General features: G+C 46.8%; 1 protein-coding gene across 1 annotated transcript in view; it reads right to left on the bottom strand.

The window, feature by feature from the left end:
* LOC103252189 (disintegrin and metalloproteinase domain-containing protein 23-like) overlaps window positions 1-22,960 on the bottom strand; it is a 37,139-nt gene extending 14,179 nt beyond the window's left edge. Inside the window, exons 1-2 of the mRNA XM_008050810.2 lie at window positions 22,831-22,960; window positions 21,648-21,865 (exon numbers count right to left, since the gene is read on the bottom strand). Coding sequence (XP_008049001.2) covers window positions 21,648-21,865; window positions 22,831-22,960 — 348 coding nt within the window. The remainder of the gene's footprint in view (window positions 1-21,647; window positions 21,866-22,830) is intronic.
* Window positions 22,961-24,504: the final 1,544 nt, after the last annotated feature.

Below are 24,504 nucleotides of genomic sequence, written 5' to 3'. Positions count from 1 at the left end.
ACGCTTCAAGGTTTAGCCTGAGTAACCGGGATGAGCAAGCAATTGACTGAGCTGGGAGGACTGAAGGGGGGTGAGGTTGGTACCCAAGGACTCCACGCAGGGCCTGCTGAATGTGACACGCACATTACATATCTAAGTGGAGATGTGGAACAGGTGGTGAGATATAAAGCATAAATCCTTTCACCAACTAAGGGTATATATCTTTTAATTAATGTAACTTAAGTAATGGGCTAGTGAGTAAAAGATCAAGCTATGAATGAATGAGTGAACAAATGAATGAATACTGGGGACACAAAAAATTCCAGTAAAAGAGGGAGTATAATTCCACAGATAACTTTCTGATACAGCTGGAGCTTAAATGAGAAAACTAAGGTAACTGAGAGAAAAGGCTACAAAAATTGACGTAAAGCAACTGACTTGCTGGGTTGTTTTTTTTTTAAGAGACAAAGTCTTGCTCTTTCACCCAGACTGGAATACAGTGGCGCGATTGCAGTTTACTGCAGCCTCGAACTCCTGGGCTCAAACGATCCTTCCACCTCATCCTCCCAAATAGCTGGGACTACAGGCACACACCACCACACCCAGCTCATTGGGTCTTAAAGTCCACAGTTTCAATAAGAACAGTGTCACTTTGGAACCCAAGAGATATTCTGCACTACAAACTCCCCAAAAAGAATTCAAGTTCAAGAACATCATTTTCTTTTTTTCTTTTTTTTGTAGTTATTTGGGCTATTTTATTTTATTTTATTTTATATCAATATTTTTTATTATGATATTGTGGGGTACAGTTAAGGGTTAGGTATACAAATACGTTTCATTCAGGTACCCTGTTGATAAGAGGTGTTTCCCCGTCCCCAGACAGATATTTGCTACTGTTAATCCCATCTCCCTCCCCCCCATAGTTTCCCACTACTGTCAGTCATTTTCTTATAGTATTACATTGGATGTTCAAGGTCCATTATATGAGTGAGAACATGTGATACTCGGATCTTTGTTTCTGTGAGAGGTCACTCAGTATTATAGACTCTAATCCCATCCAGGTTGCTGTGAAATTCATGATTTTGTTCTTTTTTATGGCTGCGTAATATTCCATTGTGTATATGTATCACATTTTTTTATCCAGTCCTCTTTTGATGGGCAGCATGGTTGCTTCCAGGTTCTTCCTATTGTGAACAATGCTGTGATAAACATACGTGTGCAGGTATCTTTTTTATATCTTTTTTTTTTTCTTTTTTTCTTTTTTTGAGTTGGAGTCTCACTCTGTCACCCAGACTGGAGTGCAGTGGTATACTCCCGGCCACCGCAGCCTTGACCTGCTGGGCTCCAGCGATCCTTCCATCTCAGCATTCCAAGTAGCTGGAACTACAGGCATGTGCTACCATGCCCAGCTAATTTTTGATTTATTGCAGAGACGAGGTCTCACCAAGTTGCCCGGGTGGGTCTCGAACCCGCAGGCTCAGACAATCCACTCGCCTCGGCCTCCCAAAGTGCTGGGATTGCAGGCTGAGCCACCAAGCCCAGCCAAGAACATCATTTTCACATGTCTTATACATTCATGTTGAAATTACAAAGTAGTGATCAGGAGGTGAAGATGTTAGTCTTCCAACACACCATCTGGGTCACATGAGTGAATGTATATACACCTAATACACCTAACAAATACCATAACATTACCTTTGACTTTCTGAAAGTCCCCTTCCATATTCTGGAAGTCAGGCTATCTTTACTGCTTTTGATATGCCACACTTGCCTTACTTTTAAGCATACATTATCATATACACTGTCATATATAACTCATTTTAGGAATGTATAAAAGTATGAACTTACTGATTCTAATTTACTATGTCTCTCACATCTTAGAGGTCCAATCTTAAGTCACAGAAATTAAGATATATCCCACATCCTACTGAATCTGAGGGGGGACCCAAAAAACCCAGAATTATCCTTTGGAGGGTGGGCCCCTTTGTAGTACAGGCTTCCCCCACTAGGTAAGTCTTCTAGGAACCCATCAGCATCTATCTACCAGCTAGCATTGTGAGAGGTTGCATTCAGCTTCAGTTAATTTTCTTTCTTTTTTTGGAGATTCTTTCTACACATTTGCCCATTTCATGATGGGTGATTTACTAGCACACCTGTCCACACCATGCTGAGTATTCAGTTTTTGACCAACAACAGCATGACCCCTGGGCCCCACCATTTATCCCATCTCGCCCCCAATGCTTTTTTTGTTTGTTTCCCTGATTTTAAAAAGTCCTCAAAGGGAAACATTTTGCCAATGTGGAAGAGGTGAAACAAAAAACAACAGACACGCTAAAAGGCATCAAAATGGATGAGGTCCAAACTGTTTTGAGCAATGGAAAAAGCATTTGAGAGGTGTATTGCATCAAATGAAGAGTACTTTGAAGGTGACCAAAGTTTAAGCATGTAAGAATAAATACACAATTTTTGATAAGTAAATTCCAAGGTTTTGTGGGTCCCATCTCATAATATAGGTTTCTCAAAGTTTCTTCCTATTTGAAAATTTAAAGTTTATATCATGAAATCTCGATATAAAATGACTTTAAAGTATTGTGCAACTCTCTTCATTTCTACATCTCTTCCCTGGCTGCTACTTAAGTCAGCAAATGACAAGGAGCATTTTCTTGATTTTTTTGGTAAATTCCCAAAGTTTCCAAATATTTTAATAGTGCCAAAGAATAAGAAAAAAAATAGGTTGGGCACAGTGGTTCGTGCCTGTAATCCCAGCACTTTGAGAGGCCAAGGCAAGAGGATCACTTGAGTCCAGGAGTTAGAGGCTACAGTAGGCTATGATCATACCACTGCACTCCAGCCTGGGTGAGCACGACACTATTTAAAAAAAAAAAAAAAAAGACGAAAAGAAAGCAATTTTTACAATTTTATATTATTTCACTTATAGTTATTTCAGGTGATGTTTGTATTACCTGAAATAAGCAAGTAACTATATCAGGGCAGTATTTAGTTAGGTTCAGAAGCTACAATGACAAACAGTTCAAAATAAAAACTATTTGTAGTACATGAATTTTTTTTCAAAAGACAGAAGACTATAATAAATCTAACACTGTTTTATCGTAGCCAAAAAAAGCTACTTGAAGACTCCAAGACTCTTTTCTTTCTGCTTTCCATTCCAATGAACATTAAATTAGCAAGTTTCCCACAAAATAAAAATTGCAGAATCTGTAAGAATGCCGTAGAACTTATGTCAGGGCAGCAAAAGACTAAGTCTGTTGCTCAGCATGCAAATGGATGTAACGCAGGAAACGGTGTTAGTGACAAGTTGCCATTTTCCTGACTCACAGGTTCACAATTCTACTGTGGGTTTCTTAGCCGTAGCACCATGATATTGAGACAGGGGCTGTCCTGTGTGCCATGGTGTGTCCAGCAGCATCCCTGACCTCTCCCACTCAATTCCAGGAGCATCCCACATTCAGTAACAACCAAGGTATCTCAGTGCCCAACATCCTGGGCTAGGGAAGAGCAGAGCTGCCCTTGGCTGAGAACCCAGTGCTCTGCGCACAGGAAACACATGGATCCGTAGATGCCTTAGACATGTCACCTTTACGCAACATTCAGATTTATTCCAAAGCTCATGATCAGCTGTCACCAAAGCCCTTGGAACAAACAGCGGAAGCAGCGGAAGACAGAACAGGGCAGTTGGCTCTCTCATGGTTCAGTGTAATCCACTGAGAAGAACACGATTTTTAAAACTTTATTGCCATAGAAGCCCCCCCCCATTAAACTATGGGTTTAAATCTGTCGAACCAGCTCACATACATCCTTCAAAAACTAAGGAAGGCAGGAACACTGCAACTGTCTACACAGGCCAGAAATGTGATCTTTTGAGAAGCTGATTAATACTGCATTCTTTCTCCCAAAGTGGCAGTGTCTTATTATCTGTTGAAATGTCATTTGGTGACTCAACAAAAAACAGCTGTAATTTAAACAGAAGCTGTGAGAGGGAATAAGTCTCATGTGCCACTGCTGGGAGTTCCTGCTGTCTCACAAACAAGTCACGTGATGTGGGTGAAAGCCCAGATCTCAAGTCCTATCCACCTGCTGACAGCGCCCATATTTCCATCTCAGTCTCTCCCAGTCTGCCCGAGACTAGGGTCAATGAGGTCTCCACATATGCACAGAGGTGACAACCGCCCCCCCTGCTGAACAGGCTCCTTCCACACTCTCCCACCAAGCCTTCCCTGCTGGGAAACAAGAGCAATGTCCCCAGTAAACCTAGGAGCCACTCTTGATGCCTAGAATTATTTCCTGCTGCCCTGACAAATGTTCCTGAATTCTAGGCCTTAAAATAGCACAAACTATTGCCTCAATCATCTGGAGGTCAAATGTCTAAACCCATAGTATAGACTTTACAGCAAAGGTGCTGGCAGGGCTAGTTCGATCTGGAGGCTCCAGGAAAGAGCCTGTCACCCAATATTTCCCAATGTCTAATGACTGCCCATGTTCCTCAGCTTGTGAGTCCCTTCTTGCATCCCTCAGACCTTTGCTTCAAGCACCCCTTATTTCCCTCTCACTCTAACTCTTTAAGGGTCCGTAGGGTAACCTTGGGTCCACCCTGAAAACCCATGGTGTGCTCCCACTTCAAGACCCTCAACTTACAACTGCAAGGTATCCTTTGCCACATAAGGTCACAGACTCACAGGTGCTAGGGATTAGGATATGGACATCTTTGGGGGGTCATTCTTCTGTCTACCACAACACTAGTCTACCTACCTACCCCCAGACTGTCAGCAACCTAGAGGCTCCACCTCCAAAATATGCCCAAATCACCCTGGCTCCCTGAAATTCCCCTGCTCCCAACCTAGCACAGGGCCCCCCACCTCTGCCTGGACAACTGCCAGCCCCTCCCAACTGATCTTCCTGCAGCCATCTTGCCCCCCCCCCCATCCAACTTCCCCAGAGCTGCCAGAAGAATCTTTTTAAAATATCAAGCAGGGCCGGGCTCGGTGGCTCAGCCTGTAATCCTGCGCCTTTGGGAGGCTGAGGTGAGTGGATTGCCTGAGCCCGCAGGTTCGAGACCCACCTGGGCAGGCGAGACCTCATCTCTACAATAAAATCAAAAAATTAGCCAGGCGTGGTAGTGCGCGCCTGTAATTCCGGCTACTTGGAAGGCTGAGGTGGAAGGATCGCCAGAGCCCAGAAAGTAAAGGCTGCGGTAGCCGGAAGCAGCCACTACACTCCAGTCTGGGCAATAGAGTGAGACCCCCAACTCAAAAAAAAAAAAAAATCAAGCAGGGATACTATCTCCTTGTTAAAACCCATCAGGGGCATCCTGATGTGACCAGGTCAAAATCCTTATAGGCCCTTCAGTCTCTGGCCCCTTCTTACCTTTAAAAAACAAAAGGGCAGGAAAAGTGCAACTTTTCCCTCCATGAACTGTCTCTCCATCCCTTGCCACCAACCCTCAGAGGCTCTGTCCTCCATGTAGGACACAGGGCAAATGACCACAGGGGTCCTTGTGTTCCAGCTCTTCATCCCAAGGTTCCAAGCTCCCCTTCCTCCCAAAGGCAGAAGACAGCAAGTCAACTCAGAATTCTAACCTGCATCCTGCCCCTCCACGTCCATTTTAATGGTAAAATGACTGCTAAAACCACAGAAAACTGCAAACATGGAAGAAATAAAAAACAGAAGGTCAGGGAGAGGAGGGAGCGCATGACAGTGTGACATACCATTTACCTTTCCAGGCAGACAGACAAAAGAGGCTATCTTAGGTTGATGGATCTAGAAATAGGGCAGAGAGATAAATTATTTAATGTTATAAGGACTAAAAACAGAAGTTTAATGGCCTTTGGGGCATGCTGGGAGAGAAGCTTTTACTTTTAATTTTCCATCCTTATGAACTCTAATTTCTTAGACTATGTAAGTAAATACATCAGAGTAGCCACTTATCAATATCCAAGCACTGATCTCGCAGGGTATGTGCACATGTTTGTGCAAATTGGCTTCAGTTTCCCACCTAGTACAGCATACCTTCACCATGGCTTCCCAACTCTGCCCCCTGGAATTCCTACACCAGAAACAGTCTTGCCAAGGATGTCTTACAGGTCAACTGGGAGCGATATGATCCCGTCAGCAGCCTCTGCTGAACACTGTCTCTGGACCCCTCCTCTTCTTCCATTTTTAAAAAGCCCTTTTCTCCCTGAATCACTGCATGCCAGCCACTCCTGAAGCCAGCTGCTCTTTTCATTGTCAGGTGACAAATACCCACACATCATCATTCTGACTCTTCCCAAAATGGGAGGCAGTGCTCCACAAATATAGCCATAATGGGCACAGCCAACAATCCCAACACGACGACCCATTCCTATGGCTCAGTTCCTCCAGTGACACCCAACCACCTCCTATGGGAGGGTATTTCACAACGTTTTAGAGTCCGAAAGGATTCTAGAGAACAAATACACCCACATCATAAAATCATAAAAATGCAGAGCATGGGACCACTTCAGACCCAAAACTCAAAATCTCTCTTTTTTTTTTTTTTTTTTGAGTTGGAGTCTCACTCTGTCATCCAGATTGGAGTAGAGTGGTATACTCCCGGCCACCGCAGCCTTGACCTGCTGGGCTCCAGCAATCCTTTCGCCTCAGCCTTCCAAGTAGCTGGAACTACGGGTGCGCGCTACCACACCCGGCTAATTTTTGATTTATTGTAGAGATGAGGTCTCGCCAAGTTGCCAAGGCGGGTCTCGAACCCGTGGGCTCAGGCAATCCACTCACCTCAGCCTCCCAAAGGCAGGGGTTACAGGCTGAGCCACCAAGCCCAGCCAAAATCTCTTCAACCACTTCCCCAGGTGGTTCCAAAGTACACTAAAGTTTGAGATTCCCGAATCCAGCTCAATCACAGTATCTTTACAATGAGGAAACTTAAATGTAGAGATGTAAGTGATTAGCCTACAATGAACCATCTAATACACTGCTAGTTAATTATTCTACCTGTAGTCCAGTGTCCATTTACAGGAACTTGTGAGATATAACATGCAAAAATAATGGAGGGAAGTTACTCCAACATAATAAAAGCCATATATCAAAAAGCCCCAACCAACACACCCAATGGTGAAAGACGAAAAGCTTTTCCTCTAAGATCAGGGAGAGGCAAGGATATCTGTCTTTGCCACTTCTACTAAACATGCAGTGGAAGTCTTAGCCAGAGCAACGAGGCAAGAAAAAGAAATAAAAGGCAACCGAATTTAAAAGGAAGGCATAAAATTATCATTGTTCACAGATGACATAATCTTATACATAGAAAACTCTAAAAATTCTATTTAAAAAGTTGTTAGAACCCATAAATAAATTCAGCAAAGTTGCAAGATACAAAAGCAACACTCAAAAAACCATTTTATTTCTATGTACTAACAATGAACCACCTGAAAAGGAAATTTTTTTTAAATTCCATTTACAATAGCATCAGAAAGAATAAAATATAAGAAATAAACTTAGCCAAGGAAGCAAAAGACTGGTGTATTGATAACTACAAAATGTTGCTAAAAGAAATTAATGAAGACACAAATACATGAAAAGACATCACATGTTCAGGGATTAGAAGACTTAACAATTGGCATGGTTAAAATGCGAATACCAACTAAAGTAATCTACAGATTCAGTGTCATCCTATCAAAATCTCAGCAATATTGTTTGAGGAAATAGAAAAACCCATCCTAAAATTCATATGCAATATCAAGGGACCCTAAACAAAGAAACCAATCTTGAAAAAGAAAAACAAAATTGGATGTCTAACACTTCCTGATTTCAAAACGTACAACCAAGCTACAATCATCAAAATAGTATAATGCTAACACAGACATAAAGACTGATGGAATAGAATAAAGAACCCAAAAGTAAATCCTCAATATATGATCACATGATCTTCAACAATGGTGCCAAGACAATTCAAAGGGAAAAGGACAGTCTTTTCAACAAATGATGTTGGGAAAACTGAATTTACACACACACACATACACACACACACACAAATAAGGTGGGACCCTTACCTAATTCAGAATGGATCAAACGTCTAAACATTATTATAGCTAAAAAGACAAAACTCTTTGAAGAAAACACAGGACAAAGGCTTCATAACATAGGATTTGGCAATGATTTCTTGAATATCACACCAAAAGTACAGGCAACAAAATAAAAAGACAGATAAATTGGACTGCACCAAAATTTAAAATGTTTGTGCATCAAAGGACACTATCAACCGGATGAAAAGTCAGCCCACAGAATGAGATAAAACATTTGCTAATCATATAACTGACAAAGAATTGATATCCAGAATATATAAAAAAGAACTCTTACAAGTCAACAACAACAAAAAAACAAACAACCAGATCATAAAATAAGCAAAGAATTCAACAGATATTTCTCCAAAGAATATATACAAATGACTGATAAGCACATACAAAGATGTTCAACACCACTAATCATTAGGGAATTGCAAACCAAACCATAAGATACAACATGCTTATTAGGATGACTAATATTAAAAAATTTTTTAAAAGAAAATAACAAGTGCTGCCAAGGTTGTGGAGAATTGGAACACTTGTGTACTGTTGGTGGTTTATAAAATGGTATGACAGCTCCAGAAAGTAGTGTAGTGATTCCTCAAAAAATTTAAAACAAGCCTGGCTTTTTAAACTGTGTGAGTCTCTCTAAGGTATGTGTGTAAACCCTCAAACATAAAGAGCTTTTCTTGCTACTCAACTATAACCACCACCAATAGCTTGATTTCCTCCAGTGACCACATTACGATTGTAGGGGAAAAAAGTCACCGAGTAGATAGGACACTCCCAGAGGTGGAGCTGAGGGACACAATCCAGTCAGAATGTAAAGGGCCACACTCTGTCTGACATGTACAAAACACAGTGGAGCCAAGTTCTAGGGGAGGGGCCCACTCTGGAGGATGCACCCGGCTGGCGGTCATGGAGAGTGGCCGGACTCTAGATGGCTTCCAAAGATAGAACAGCAAGATTTATTAGCTTGACAGGTGCACAAGAGGAAAAAAAGGGCAAGGTTTTCAGCCTGAGCACCTGGAAGATGGTATCCCATTTACTCAGATGGGGACAGAAAGGCAGGGACAGGCTAGGCAGGACATGCTAGAATCAAGGGCTCTGCTTTGAACACATTAAGCCTGAGCTGCTATCAGACATCCAGGTGGAGATGCAAGATAAACAGTTGTATTACACTCTTTATGAAAGAAAAAAGATGCTCAAACAGCTATCCCACAAATAAATGTTTCATACAAATAAGCCAAACAAGTTCATAAACAAAATTAACACATAAGGACATGAAAACATAGCAGAAGTCCAAGAACTCCAGAAAACTAAAATAGGAAAAACAAATTTAAGACCTGACAGCAGACAGGATAGTTCATAAGTATACTATCTGGGTAATAATCCTAAAATGCATCAGTAGGTCATAAAAGGATTAATGCCACAAATAAAAGAATAAATAAAAATAAGAAAGTGTAGTTCATTAGAAAGGGAAAGAATAAAAATGAACCATTTCCAAAACCTGTTTTACAAACCACTGCAAAAGCCAAAAATAACAAGACGACATCATCCCAATATCACACAGGCTCTGAAGGGAACAAGTCACCATGTTCACACAGCCCGACAGTGACAAATGCTTCTAACTGTTGTCTGAGCATTCTGCAGAGATAAATGTGCTCCACAGGGTGGCCCACAGTAATTAACAAGGTAATGAGTTGACTGTTCTTAGCCATAATCTATAAAAGGAGGAGAATCTTCTTGGTTAAGACAGTTAAGTTGCAAAGCTCAAGATTTTACCTCCTGGTCACAGTATGTTCAATTATATCCCAGCGTTCAAATAAAAGCAGCATGAGATATCTGATATTTTTACCCTGTTAACTCTTTCTGGGTAGGAGGTCTATATACTATTCTACATGTCACGCTTTTATCATTGCAATATTTTATTCCAAAGCCAGCAAATTATCAAAGGTAGATGAAAGTATTTCTTGTGTTTGGTTTTGTTTAGGGAGTTGGAGGAAGGGGAGGAAAGGTGGGTGGATGTCTAATTAAGGTATTTCTTGGAGAAGTTGTCATCTAAATGTGTGCTATTTAATGGTACAAATATTTGGGTCCACGCCACACCCTCCCTGGCAGGCAGCTCCAAGAAGAAAACAGCTCACCTTCCAACTCCAAACACGCCTGATTTCCACCTACTCTGCAATGCCCTGATCACTGGCAGAGGCTGAGGGAACACCTCAACTGCCCGGAGTCTAAGAGCCCTGCCTGCATCCTCCCACCTCAGCTGGGGCAGGACCTGCAACCTGAGATGCTCGCGTATCCTAAAACAGTCTCTCCTTCTTGAGTGTCCACTCCCTCTGAGGTGGAATGGTCAGGCTCTTGTGCAGCCATACAATCAGGAGCACCCCAAGAACCACCTCTTCCCATGACATTCTCACAGTTACCCTTAAACCCATCTTCCTTTTTTATAAAAGAAATCCTTGACTCATAAAAGAGCAATTCATGCCTGGCCTCCCTAGGGCTTTGATCAATAAGGAGCTGGTAACATTTCCCAGGTCACTCCTCTGTGCTAGGCACCATGCAAACTCACTTCCCATGGGGGTCCCACCTAGGCCAGGCACAGCTTCTGAGATGGCAGGATTGCATGTCTATGTGATCCAAAGGGGGCTAGGGCTCAGAAAAGCTCAGTAATGCCGTCGTCCAAACAGCTGGTGACAGCAGACCCAACCCCTGGGCCCCAACCACTCTTCCCCCTGAAGAAAGAGAAGTCAAAGGGGAATTCTGACATTCCAAACAGCTTAACTCAAATCATATTTATCCCAGAAATAAATATACTGGATCATTAAAACAGCAATTTCCTTGCTTTGCACTGAAATATCATGTCAGTATAGAAACACTGGTTATACTGCATGTTACAAAAAGTAAAGTGCTGATAAAAAGTTTAAATTGAGTGCATATCATTTCTTTTAAATGCAAAAGATAAACGGCATATTAACCAGTTCTTATTAAATCCAGTTTGTTTTGAAGATCTACTTCTTCAAGCTTCGTCCTCCTAGAGAATATTTTTCCAAAAAAAAGGAAAGAAAGGCCATTTCTAGAATTGAGGCACACCTCAAATGCTACCTTACAGAAGGTTCAAATGTTCAACAAATAATTTGGAAACATCAAACATAATCATCTTTGCTCAGTATACAAAGAAGAAGGTGAATCTGCTAGAGGAAAAAGAAAGTTAAAAAAGACAAGTAAGGAAAGATAGGCAGACAGACAAAATATTTTTTAAATGCCAGCAGTTTAAACAAGATTATTTATCTAGAGAACTCATTTAGAGGGGGAAAAAAAAGACAAGAAAAGCAGCCACCTGCAGAGGAAGGCTGAGGAGGTATACACATGCGTACTTAGTGCAGGTGTGATGAGCTTATGGGCCTTACCAAAAGGAAAGGTATCCAAAAGGACAGAAACTTCCCTGTTCAACCCCCAGATGTGTGCTAAAAGAAGGGACCAAGGCCCTGGTCGGTATGGTCACTCCATCACTCCTAAGACCTGGACACAAGCCTGCCCCCTGTGGGCTTCTCCCTCACCCCCTGGAGGAGTTGCCTCATCCAGAACATAGAAATAACATCCAACCCTGCAGTCACTATGAGTGCCATGTGAGGTCACAGATGGAAAAGGCCTCAACAAACCGCTCAGGCCACACGCAAAGCTGTGCATTACACCTGCCATCACAGCACGTTGGAGAGTTGGTCACAGGTGACCTCACACGTTCTATTCATCCAGATAAACACAGGGAAGGGTCACCCAAGCATTGCCTGGCGTGCCATGTGAGCAGAGTCCACCTGCAGTCCTGTGATGATCATGACACAAACAGGCCTGTGTGCAGCTGGAGACAGCACAGAACACCCCGTTACAACCCAGGCAACAACTCAACAAAGCAAATTTCTGAGTGCCCACGTGAAGGGAAGGGAGCTCTGGTACAGAAATTGGGGTTCAGCAGGTACTCAAAGGTCAGTTCTGGTTCTTTATGATGAGTCTCCTGCTGTGCTTTGACTTGACAGCTACATTTCATCTATAACCCCAAAGAGGGCACAAGAGGGTGGTCCAGGAGCACATAACCACCTTGTCCCCAGCACCCACCAATGAGTGACGAGGAGGAGGGTAGCCCAAGTGGACACACCATGCAGACAGGCCAAGGCAAGTGTCCGCAACCACATCACTACAGACCCAAGCTCAGGAGCAGCAGAGCCGACCATAGGCTCCTACTCACACATCTGCTCATCAGGGTGTTTGAACTGAATAACTCTGTAACAGCATCTATCAGTCGAGGAAACTTTTCCTTTTCCTTTCTAAATAGAAGGCATAGGGAACACTGGGCGTTAAGGCAGATCTTGTTTACAAATAAGCACCTTCACAAGAGAACTGAAAGCAGAACCCAAATTCATCAACATGTAACATTCCAGATGAGGCAGTCAGCCTCTGGCTGTCCTCTAGCTAAGAAGATACCTGCATAACAGCACCCTACTTGAGGCGTTGCACTAATCCACAGGTTCTATTGGTCCAAGATCTGGTGTCCCATGATGGACAGCACACCTCAAATGCTACTTTACAGAAAGCACAGATCATATCTAAGTTGGCTGTGAATGAATAAGATTGTTTTTAACTTCTTGCTTGTTATTCCAAATAAAAATAACTGGACCTAACTTTTTCATCATGGAATTCCTAGCATTAAAGTTGACACAAATTGTAATGATTTATATAAATTCTAAACATAAAAACTCCCTTGTGAAACTGTGGAATTCAGACACTCAATGGACTTTGAATGAATGAATGAATTAAATGACTGCATGAGTCCTTCATGAGGTTGAAGGGCAACCACATCAACCGTGAACTGAAAACTCTATGAATAAAGCCTTACAATTATGAACATTCTTGGAAGGAATAGAATACTTCCACTCAGAAACTAATCCTCTAGGAGCACTTGACTACTCAGCCCTTGAAGGCAGAGACACGGGCCTTCTGAGGCAGGAACCCGACAGAATTCAGGCCACGACTGGCAGCTCACGCTCCTGCCCTAGTCACAAGGGCTTCCCACAACTGGCCCCAAGTCTGGGCAGGTATGAGTGGAATCACCCAGACAAACCCTCCCCTGATGGGGATCACCTTGGTGAACAGGCCTGGAAAACTGCTGGGGGAGAAAGATCTAGCACCTACACAGGATAGGACAGAAAGCTGCAGGTGTCCTCGAGAGAACCATACACTTTCATCATTCCATGGGAGAAGGTGCCTGCTGATACGGGGCCTACTGGTGTGAATAACAGGGGTCACGTGATGAGGCAAGTGTCCAGAAGACAAATCCATCAGTAGAGAGACTGGCAGACCCATAGCAAGAGGCCAGGGGCGCCAACAAGACCCCATGTGGGAGGTGGGGGGCAAGGCAAGGAGCCGTGGGAGGCAGCAAGACTCAATCAGCAGGAGATGGAGGAGTGGAAGAGTCAAATACGACTCCAGAGGTTCCCTCTTAGATGGCTGGGGAAACTGAGGCATGCCTCAGGAAGACACAGGACGGCAGAGGACAATGCTCTCTTGCTGACTTGGGTGCTACCTCCAGCCCTGGCGATGCCCAGCAACTGCTTGGGGGTTACTTCTTGATTGTAAAGAGAAAGACAGTGGCCCGTGCTTTCAACAAGGCCCAAGAACAAGTGAAGACAGGATGACAATGGGAGGCTATGCAATGGCAGGAGTGAGTCAAGTTTGCAGGGAAGCAAAAAGCATAACTTGGCCTGCTGGCGCGCCTCAGAAAGTGGGCTCAGGGTCACAGCTGGGGAGTATGGCAGGCCAGACTTGGGATCATGGCCAGGGAGCATGGCAGACCAGCTTCGGGAGCAGGCTCAGGGTCATAGCCAGGGAACATGGTAGACCAACCTCGGGGTCACAGCCGGGAAACACAGCAGGCCAGCCTCGGGGAGCAGGCTTGGGGTCCCAGCCAGGGCACATGGCAGACCAACCTTAGGGACCAGGCTCGGGGTCATGGCCAGGGAGCACAGCAGGCCACCCTTAGGGAGCAGGCTCTGGGTCACAGCCAAGGAGCAAGGCAGACCAGTCTTGGGGAGTAGGCTTGGGATCACAGCTGGGAAGCACAGCAGGCCAGCCTTAGGGAGCAGGTTCAGGGTCATGGCTGGGGAGCACAGAAGGCCAGCCTCAGGGAGCGAATCAGGGTCATAGCCAGGGAGCATGGCAAGCCAGGTTTGGGAAGTAAGCTCGGGGTTGTTGCCAGGGAGCACAGCAGGCCAGCCTTAAGGAGCAGGCTAGGTTATAACCAGGTAGCACAACAGGCCAGACTCAGGGAACAGGCTCGGGATCATGTCTGGGGAGCACAGCAGGCCAGCCTTGGGGAGCAGGCTTGGGCTCATGGCTGAGGAGCACAGCAAGCCAGCCTTGGGAAGCAAACTCCGGGTCAAGTCTGAGAAGCACAGCAGGCCAGCCTCAGGGAGCAGGCTCGGGGTCATGGCTGGGGATCACGGCAAGCCAGCCTTGGGGAGCAAGTTTGGGGTCACAGCTGGGGAGCATGGGAGGCAAGCCCTGGGGAGCAAGCTTGGGTCATGGTTGGGGAGCATGGCAGGCTAGCGTTGGGAAGCAGACTCAGAGTCATGGCTGGGGAGCACAGCAGGCCAGTCTAGGGGAGCAGGCTTGGGGTTGTAACTGGAGAGAATGGCAGACCAACCTTGGAGAGTAGGCTCAGGGTCATAGCCGGGGAGCATGGCAGGTCAGCCTTGAGGAGCAGGCTCGGGGTCACAGTTGGGAGCAGGCAGGCCAGCCTTGGGGAGCAGGCTCAGGGTCATGGCTGTGGATCATGGCAGGCCAGCCTTGGGAGCGGGCTCAGGGTCATGGCCAGGGAGCACAGCAAGCTAGCCTTGAGGAGTGGGCTCAGGGTCATGGCTGGGGAGCACGGCAGCCCAGGCCAGAACAACACAACCAGGAACACTCCATATGTCACATGAGAGAAGTGTCAAGGTGAGGGGCCCACCTCAGGTGCACAGATGGCCAGGCAAGTGACAGAAGGCTGACAGTCAGACAACAAGAAGCCAGCAGCATGTGGCAGGGGGGTGAACTACACCTACCTAGCTGTGCTGGCCCTCGGATCCTGGGGAGAAGTCATTGCCTCCACACTGCACTGTCCTGGCTTCTTCAAGTCCCTGCTACCACCTTCTGCTGCCACCAACACACGCATGGCCTGTCCTCTCTGAGAAAGCCAGTGCACCAGGGGCCGCATGGATGGCACTCCATCAAGCCTGGCACATGCTCACCTCTCAACCATGCAGGATTACCAGCTGATGGAACCAGGGAGAGTTACACCCAAAGCCCTCTCCACCCAGCACACATGTCCTTTCTAGCACAAGTTCTGCAAAGGAAAGACTGAGTTCGAATCCCTGCTCTGTGGCCACTTACTCACTGCTTGTCCTACTTGGAGACGTGAACCATGAACCCAGGTGGTTCCATCTGGAAACACCTCAACTATGGGTGCCTAGGGGATCATGTCAGATATTCTATTTTAATGACAATGTGACCCTAATGCCAATGCTTCACGGTTTCGCACCCCTGGGCTTCCCCTTCTGTGCCACCCCAATGGCCACTGCAGTTGTCAGGCCAGGCCTTGTATAGGGTCATCTCTGAGGAGCACGGCAGGGCACCGTGCTCCTCAGACATGACCCCACACAAGCCCTCTCCACCTAGCATGCATGCCCTCCCCAGTACAGGTTCTGCAAAGGCCTCACAGTCCTGCCCCCATGTGAAACACAGATGCTTCACTGGCTGCTCTGCAGGGCCAGCTCAACTCCCTGTTTCTTGACCTGGGCTCCTCCAGCCTGCTGCTCCTCCTTGGAGCCACCTGGCTGAGCTACACTCAGTGGGACATGGCAGCAGCTGAGCCATACTCAGCAGGACATGGCGATGGCCCTGTCCCGATGCCTGCCAGGGACACAGGCAGGGCAGGGGTGACTCCTCTTCTCCTCCAAAGAGGCATTCAGTCCATGTGTGCTAAACCGGACAGATATGAACACCTACCAGGCATCAACTGCCTCACAGGAGTTCTGTGATAGAAGGGCACATCCCGCTCCAACACCAAGCAGCTGACTCACAACCATGACAAGAGGCTGCCACAGTGGGCTCCAGCACCTCATGAACAGTGGGCAGCAGCGGCAGGCTCACCCATGAACTGCTCGTGCAGGTGCTTCCACAGCTCTAGGCTGCTAAGTAGGTGGTGTGAGCACACAGTACAGAAAACACAAGGCCACAATCCCCTCCTACTGATCTGGCATGGGGCTAAAAGCACCTGCTGGCATCTCAAGACTCTTTCTGAACTTCAGTTGGATTATGTCATGAAATCTCATGGGACCACTCCACCATCCATTCCACCATCCACTCCACCATCCACTCAACAGATACTAACTGAAGGCCAGGCAGTACACGTGAACTACCTCACTGCAACCTCGTAATGACTGCTCAGGAAGACCCAGGAAACATGGGCAAGCTGGTGAGGACAGTAAAAATGCCAGTAATCTCATGTAACCTAAAAGTTGCCACTCAAACCAATTCTGAGAAAGGGCTCTGTGACAATTGAGACGTGTCAAATTCCCCTGTTCAAGTCAGGAAAAAGTAGGGTCTTTCACAGTAGAAGTCATTAGATTTTATAAAAATTTCTTTAGCTAAAACCTCAACTTCCTAAAGAAACTTCTAGAAGGAGATTTTTTCCCTATGTTCCATAGAATAAAACTTTCTATTGATTTTTTAAAATTAATTCCTGATAATGATCATAAAAATATATGTCCCAGAATTCCAAAAAGGTGTGACAACACCTTGTGGGAGAGACACGTGGGACCTTGTGCCACACTCCTCTTTCTGTCGTCCCATGCCAAGAACCACGGGGCACCTGGCTCTGGAAAGTCAAGAAACATGGTGGAGCCGGTCTTGTCCTCAAATAGAGAAGCAAATAAAAATAATCACCAAGACCTCAATTCCCTTACATTTCTCTCTCTTTACCCTGAGGGAGAGTAGGGAAGGCAATACAGCAGAACCACACACAGATCAGCCCAAGTCTGCTTTCCCAAGGCCCTCTGCTATGCACAGTGCAGCACCTCAACCCCTTCCAACTGGAGGAGAAAAGGATCCTAAGGGAACAGGATGCAGGAAAAATAACATCTTACTTATTTTCTTTTTATTTTTTTTGTAAAGACCAGGTCTTACTAGTTACACAGGCTGGTCTTGAACTCCTGGGCCTAAGTGATCTTCCCACTTCAGCCTCCGTAAGTGTTGGGATTACAGGCATGATCCACTGCACCTGGCCACGGGACAAGTGATTTTTTACTAAAGGAAAGTTTCACTAACAGGATTGTCTCAAACAAATGAATGAATCTAAAGTGTTTTTCCTGCTTTTTAATGTATGGTCCATTTTATTAATATGTTGCATTGAGGGTTAATAAAGTGCTTGTGTTTAGTAACTATTGCGTTCCATTCATGCTCGTAAAAGTCTATAAGTGAAAAAGAGAAGTCTTAATAACAAAGTGAAATGGATCAAGAAAATCAGTGTTTTTCCTTATCTATGCTCATACAACACCCTGACACTCATGCAGGGGGCTTTTCTCTACACCAAGCAATTCTGCAGACTTCACTGGATACCACCTGGCATCTTCAACTTCAACTAATCCTGACACTATTAGCTCAAACCTCGTGGCCTGGAGGTGCAGTCCCACAAGCCTCCTGACATCCCTTTAGTAGCCAGCATAACACAAACCCAGGCTTCAACCATACCTCAGGGTTCCCACCACCCCCTCCGATTAACTTGCCAGAGCAGTTCACAGAACTCAGGAAAACACTTGGCTCATGCTTATCTATACTGTAAAGGATCTTACAGAGGACACAGAAAAGCAGCTGGACGGAAGAGCCACACAGCGAGGCACAGAGTTCCAGGCCCTCCCAGGAGTCTCCTCCAGAAACCACGTTCAGCTATCCGGCTTCCAGCACCCAGTCCTCTGGGGGTTTCATGGAAGCTTCGTAATGTAGGCATAACTGATCAATCACTTGTGATTGTTCATCAACTCAATTTTCAGTCCCTCTCCTTGGAGGTGGGGCTTAGAGTTCCAACCCTCAGATAATGCCTAGGTCTTTCTGGTGACTAGTCCCTATCCTGAAGCTGTTAGAGGCTCCCAGCCCACAGCCATTTCATCAGCACACAAAAGACACTCTTTTCACTCTAATGCTGTAACCAGGAAACAGGATGAAAATCAAATATATATCTCACAATACCACACAAAACAAAATTAAATGTTTCCGTGTCAGACCCTAACACTGCTTGCTACATGAGAGCAACTGACTTCTTGGCTAGTAAGAAAAAATTTATAATGAATGATCAGAAAATAAAACTGTCTATAAAGAAACCCAAATTTGGGTATGCACCAAAAATAAAGGAACACTACGTTGAGACTCAAGGTGTCAAACTCCCTGTCTGCACTGGACACTCTTGGCTCATGATTATTATGCTGGCATAATTACTGAGAGTGTCCGTTTTTACTCTCAAAAATGGCACAGTTTGGACAACTCAGTATATACCACTCTATCTGGAAATAAAAATGATTCCTGAACATTCTCTGACAAAGGAACATTAAGGTTTTCAGAAACATCCGGATGCACAGAGAAATGCAGCACAATTCGCTTTTACACTCCCCAGTCCTGAAAGAGTTACTGAGCACATGAACTGTCACTGCTGTAAAGGAATAAAGATTGACCAACACTGAATATTTGCAGAATTTCTTCAGACACAAGTGTGGGGCTTGGCCTTGCAACCTATATTTGGAGCTCCCTCCCGCCCCATCTCGGGATCTGGAGCCAGGCAGGGTGATTCAGCACCTCCATGGCATTCATTAAAATGCCACAGTGCTGCACAACCAGGAAGGGGAAAAGGTATAGGACACACAAACATCAAAATCAAAACTGCTTTCTTTAAAAACAAAAAGGATGAAATGCTGTGCATCCCTGCTGAAGGGTTCGTAAAGCAGCCGAAGTGACAAGTGCGTCTCTTACCACTGTCGCCAGGCAAGTCATCCTACGGTTGTGCAAACTGCTCAAGAGATGCTCAAAAATACATATATGGGACATCGAAGAACACAAGGGACCTTTCAGGGGCTGGGCAAAGGAGAAACACGCTGCATCTGCTTGCATGGGCTCACCTTCCAGATCCTGACTTGTTCCTTGCCTCCTAGAGGGCAGACTGCAACTTCCCACCCTTGTAGCCCTCATCTCTCATCTTTGAGTCCTTACACACTGCTCTGCACACAAGAAATCTGCAACCAATGTTCAGTGAAATAAACTAATACAAAAAGGAGGAAAATGCTTTCAAATATAATTTTTGCGCCAACATTCTTTTCAAAGTGCAGTATAAAAAAAAACCCAATCCAGGAATAGTGGCTCATGTCTGTAATCCTAGGATTTTGGGAGACAGAGGTGAAAGGATTGTCTGAGCCCAGGGGTTCGAGACAGCCTGGGCTACTTGGTGAGAACTCATCTCTACAATAAATAAATAAATAAATAATAAGCTGGGTATGGTGGTACACTCCTATAGTTCCAGTTACTTGAAAGGTTGAGACAGAAGGATCACCTGAACCCAGGAGGTCGAGGCTGTGGTGGCTGTGATTGTGTCACTGCACTCCAGCCTGGGCAACAGAGTGAGACTCCAACTCAAAAAAAAAAAAAAGAGAAAGAAAAGAAACTGCCATGCGTGTGGAGGTGGAGAGGAAGAACCATGCCAAGAGCAAGCGGGTGCTGCTGGTGAGAAGAAATCTATTCTTCTAGAAGTGGTGTGTAAAGGTTTGACAAGCCTAATTATCACAGAAAGTCAGATATATTGTAATCAAACCACACCCTCCCCAGAAAAAAAAAAACAGCTACATAAATTATGTTAGATCTTAAGTCATAACCCCCAACACTTAAGTTATAAAAAAGTTCCACTGAAATTTATTTCAAGTCTCAGCTGAGGAGAGCTTGAGCATTCTTTTTTTTTTTAATTAATTTTTGTAGAGACAGGATCTCACTATGTTGCCCAGGGTGGTCTCAAACTCCTGGCCTCAAGTGATCCTCGCGCCTCAGCCTCCCAAAGTGCTGGGATTACAGATGTGAGCCACTGTGCCCCATCAAGCCTTCTTTAAAACAGACTTTGAGGCACTTTTTATTTCTTTTCCTCAGCACCCTTTGCAAAGGTACTGGAGTTTGAGAAGTCACCACCTAACCACTGAAAGTCTCCTTCATAAGGAAAGCTATCAAATGGGCCTCAATGCATCTTATCAAAACGGCCTTGAGTCCCTCTTCCTTCAGGACAACACCCACTCCTCCCATCAATAAGACAACTAGGTGAGCATGACCTAGTAATCAGCTCACAGGGTTATACAGGAGCTCATAGGACAGGGCTGGTAGAGAAAGGAACAGTGATTCCTGCCAACTCCCAATAGTGCAAAACAATGTTGCCTTCTCCAATAATACTCCACACAAAGGAAGCATTTCCTCAGGGACCTGACTTGTAAAAAATAGTAAAACTGAAACATTCAGGTCCCCTGAATTTTACAGTAGCCAAAAGCATTAAATGTCTAGCTCCCCATTTGTAAAATAGGCATAAATACTGTTACCACTTTCCTATATTTTAGAAAACGAATAAAAATGACATAAGCCACAAATATTCTCTTAAATTCTAGACATTTAGACAGTTACTTGCTCTTCTGAATAGGCATAGGTCAAAATAAAATATTTGACATATAGATTCTATATTCTGCTCCTGATAAAGAACAGAAGCACTCACGATCCACTCTGTAAATCTGCTTGGGGCCCAAAATATCATAAATTCAAATAAGGAATAGAAGGCAGGAAAAAAGACCTCTTAAACTCTTTGGATATTAAACACATTTGTCTTCCACTAAATGCCTTTTTTAAAAAGTGTCACCTTTTGAACTAACCAGAAAGTAAAGCAATTGCTCAGTCAATACAGATTCAGTCCTGACAGATTATGCCAACCAAGACTGGTCTTCATATTATACAAATAATTTGTTTCTATTCATCATAATCTTTCTAAATGACAAACTGTTACCTACCAAAAATATAATGGAAAAAAGTATTTTTCTCTACTAATCAATTAAAGGAAGAAAGGGGTTGTTCACATTTAAACACTCAATTTTAGGTGGAAAGACTGACAGAGACACTGCAGCCAAATAGCTTTTGACAGCACTCCTCTGTGTTCAACCTGGCAGCAGCTTTTACTCCAAAAGATGGAACACTGCACCCTTACATAAAGCCTCCCAGAGACCCGTCAGGACCATGGACACACTCATTCACTACTATTTGGTGCCCAGCACCCCTGACAGGTACTGGACACCACTTCAGGCATCTAAAAATCCAGTCCCAGCTGAATCAGAGAAGCGAAACACACAGCAATCTAACCCTGCAGACCCCAAGTTAATCCCCTCTGGCTTCTCCCCTGTCATAACGTTAGCTACTTTCTTAGTAAAATGCTGCAGCAAAGTGTGTGAAATCAGATTCTGGCAGAAGATTGACCAAAGAACCCTCCTGTGGCTGTGCCCTCAGCATAGCCAGCCTGCTGCCTACCTTATTATGTTTTTGCTGGTGTCGTGCCTTTGTGTCGAGAATGTGGTAAGGGCTTTCTGTGTCTTGGTTGATGTAATACACAAGCCTTGCAGGCAGTGTGATCTCCTTCTGCACGGCAGTCCTGTAACTGTTGTTACTGCTGCTGTTCTGTTGCAATGTAACGTCTCCAACGGCCAGGACTTCCAATTTTTTTTCTGCAGTTTCATTCCAATGCGGAGCTGGGGGACAGGAAACACAAATACACACACACACACACAAATCTATAAATATATAAGCACTGAGACACATCTTCCACTTGACTGCAAACACAAAGTTTCCTATTTATACAGCATGTAAGAAGTGGAGACACAGGAACGCCAGGTATTTCAACGATGAGATGGCCTTGTTAAGTCAACCAGGCTTACACCATCCTGCACTGGTTATTTTGATTTATGTTTTACGTATACATCGCCCGGTCCACCACAAACTCAACTTCCAAGTACGGAGGAGGACAGGGCAGAATGAACTTGAGGAGTTACTCAATAAACAACCCGGGATCCTGGCCCTGGCCCCACCTTCCTGACTGCTGCTCCACCTTCCTGACTCCTGCTCCACCTTCCTGACTCCTGCTCCCACCCGAGAGCCAGGACGCCCCCATGACTTGAGCACTGAATTCATGGGCACAAAATGCCGAGTCTTTTGACGAAACGGACCGTTCCCTTCTCAACTTTGAGATGAGCATATCCTTCGCCACGGAGGGATGCAGACGCTGGCGACTTTCCAATTTCTTTTACTTTCCTGCAGAGGCCAGCGCTCTGCGGTCACTCCAGTCATTCATGCATCGGACATTACTAGGTGTTAGTTATCGTGACAAGCCCCGGAAGAGCCCACAGCAAGGGTCGTGCACGAAGTAGGTCCTCGGCGCCTCCCCCGCCCGATTCCAGCAGCGGCAGGACATCTGAGGGGACAACCACGGCCGCCGCCACCGCTCCCTCCCGCAGGGCACAGCGCCCGCGCTCCCCCGCAAGTTGCGCGGACGCGCAGGGACCCGGGCCCCAAATGCTTCCCGAGGGCCCCTCGCATGGGAACGGCTCTGGCTAGCGCACAGAGACGGACCGGGCCCGGGGACCAGCCCAGAAGGCAGGCTGGGGCGCGCGGACGCAGGGCCGGGGCCCGGGGAAGGCAGGGTGCCGGGCGTACCCACCGCGGGGCCGGGCCGGGGCGGCGAACGCAGGCAGCAGCAGCAGCGCGAGCAGCAGGCGGGCCGCGCGGGCCGGGACGTGCGGGGCGCGGGCGGGCTTCGGGCCGGCGGGGCTGCAGCCCGGCGGCCTCATGGCGCATCGCCCCGGGCGTGGTGAGCGGCCGGCGGGCGGCGGGCTCAGACGGGCGGGGCGCGCATGGCGGGTGCGATTCTCGCGCTCCCCCGGCGCTCCCAGCGTCTCCTCCCGCAGCGCTCCCGGCGACTGCGGGCTGCCGCGGGCCGGGCTGCCGGGCGCGGGCAGCGCGATGCGGGGGCGAGCGGTGCGTGCGCCCCGCCCAGAACGCGCCGGGTCCGCGGTGCTGATACTGCCGCCGCTCCGGGCGCGGACGCACTGCGCATGCTCCGCCGTGGGAGGGGACCGCAGTGATGCAGCATCCCGCCGCGGAGGTGACGGCGGCGCCCCTAGGAGGCGGCGAGTTGCGGGTGGCTGGAACCCGTCGCGGGGGGACAGGAGGGTGCAGGTGATCCGACTGGGGCGAGGGATGCTCCCGAGAAAACGGTCGCGGGAGAAATCCCCTGCCGTTCTACCGCACAGACCTCACACCTTCTCGCTCCAGCCCCCAGCTCGGGATAAACGGAGGCCAAGCTCGTCCTCCTCGGTCCTTCATGTGTGTCCTAAATGCAAGTCATGTAGAGGTTTGTAGCCTGCAGGCTCACTCAACCGCGGGGAAGCCGGCTAGAGCAAATAGGCAGCTGGGACCCCGGGGCGCCTGGGTCCCCCTGCCTGGGTCCTTCCCCTGGGTCTTCCCCACGGTCTTCCCCACAGGTCCTCTCCCTGGATCCTCCCTGCGTGTCCTTCCACCTAGGCTCTCCCCAGAAGTCCTTCCCCCTGGATCCTTCCCCCAGCGTCCTCCTTCCCGGGTCTCCCCTGCATGTCCTTTCCTCTGGATCCACCCCACAGGTCCTCCCCTCCCCCTCCCTGGGTCCACTTCCTGGGTCCTCTTCCCCAGATCCTCCCCCTGGATCCTCCCCAAAATCCTTTCCCCTGGGTGCTCCTCCCTAGGTCCCCCCATCCTCCCCACAGGTCCTTCCTCCTGGGTCTTCTTCTCTGGGTCCTCCCCACAGGATTCCTCCCCATGGATCCTCCCCCTGGATCTTCCCCACAGGTCCTTCCCCCTGGATGCTCCCAGCCTGGTCTTCCCCCCAGAGTCTTCAGTCCCGGGTCCTTCCCCAGTCCTTCCCCCGGATCCTCCCTTCTGAGTTCTCCCTCCTGGATCCTCTCCTCCCAAGACCTCCCACCTGGATCCTCCACTCCTGGACCCTCCCTCCCAGGTTCTCCCAATCTGGGTACTTCCCACCTGAGTCTTCCCCTCCTGGATCCTTCCCACCTTAATGCTCCCCACCTGGATCCTCCCCACCTGAGTCCTCATCACCTAGATCCTCCCCTCCTGGCTCCTCCCCTCCTGGATCCTCCCCACCTGAGTTCTTCCCGTCTAGATCCTCCCTTCTTGGGTCCTCCTGGTCACTGCCTGGGGTCCTGGAGGAAGAAGATTAAGGCAGAAGACATTTGCTCACAAGTTCAGAGAGCAGGACCGAGTGTGTGTGGAAGGCCCTAGAAACGCTGGTGGGGAGAAACAGATGAGAGATGAGCACGTAGCACTATCTTGGGAAATCTGC

The sequence above is a fragment of the Carlito syrichta genome, unplaced genomic scaffold, assembly GCF_000164805.1.
Source record: "Carlito syrichta isolate Samal-C Ts95f unplaced genomic scaffold, Tarsius_syrichta-2.0.1 Scaffold153714, whole genome shotgun sequence".
Taxonomy (NCBI): Eukaryota; Metazoa; Chordata; class Mammalia; order Primates; family Tarsiidae; genus Carlito; species Carlito syrichta.
The sequence above is the reverse complement of the archived record's forward strand: the minus strand, read 5'-3'. Positions and strand labels throughout refer to the sequence as shown.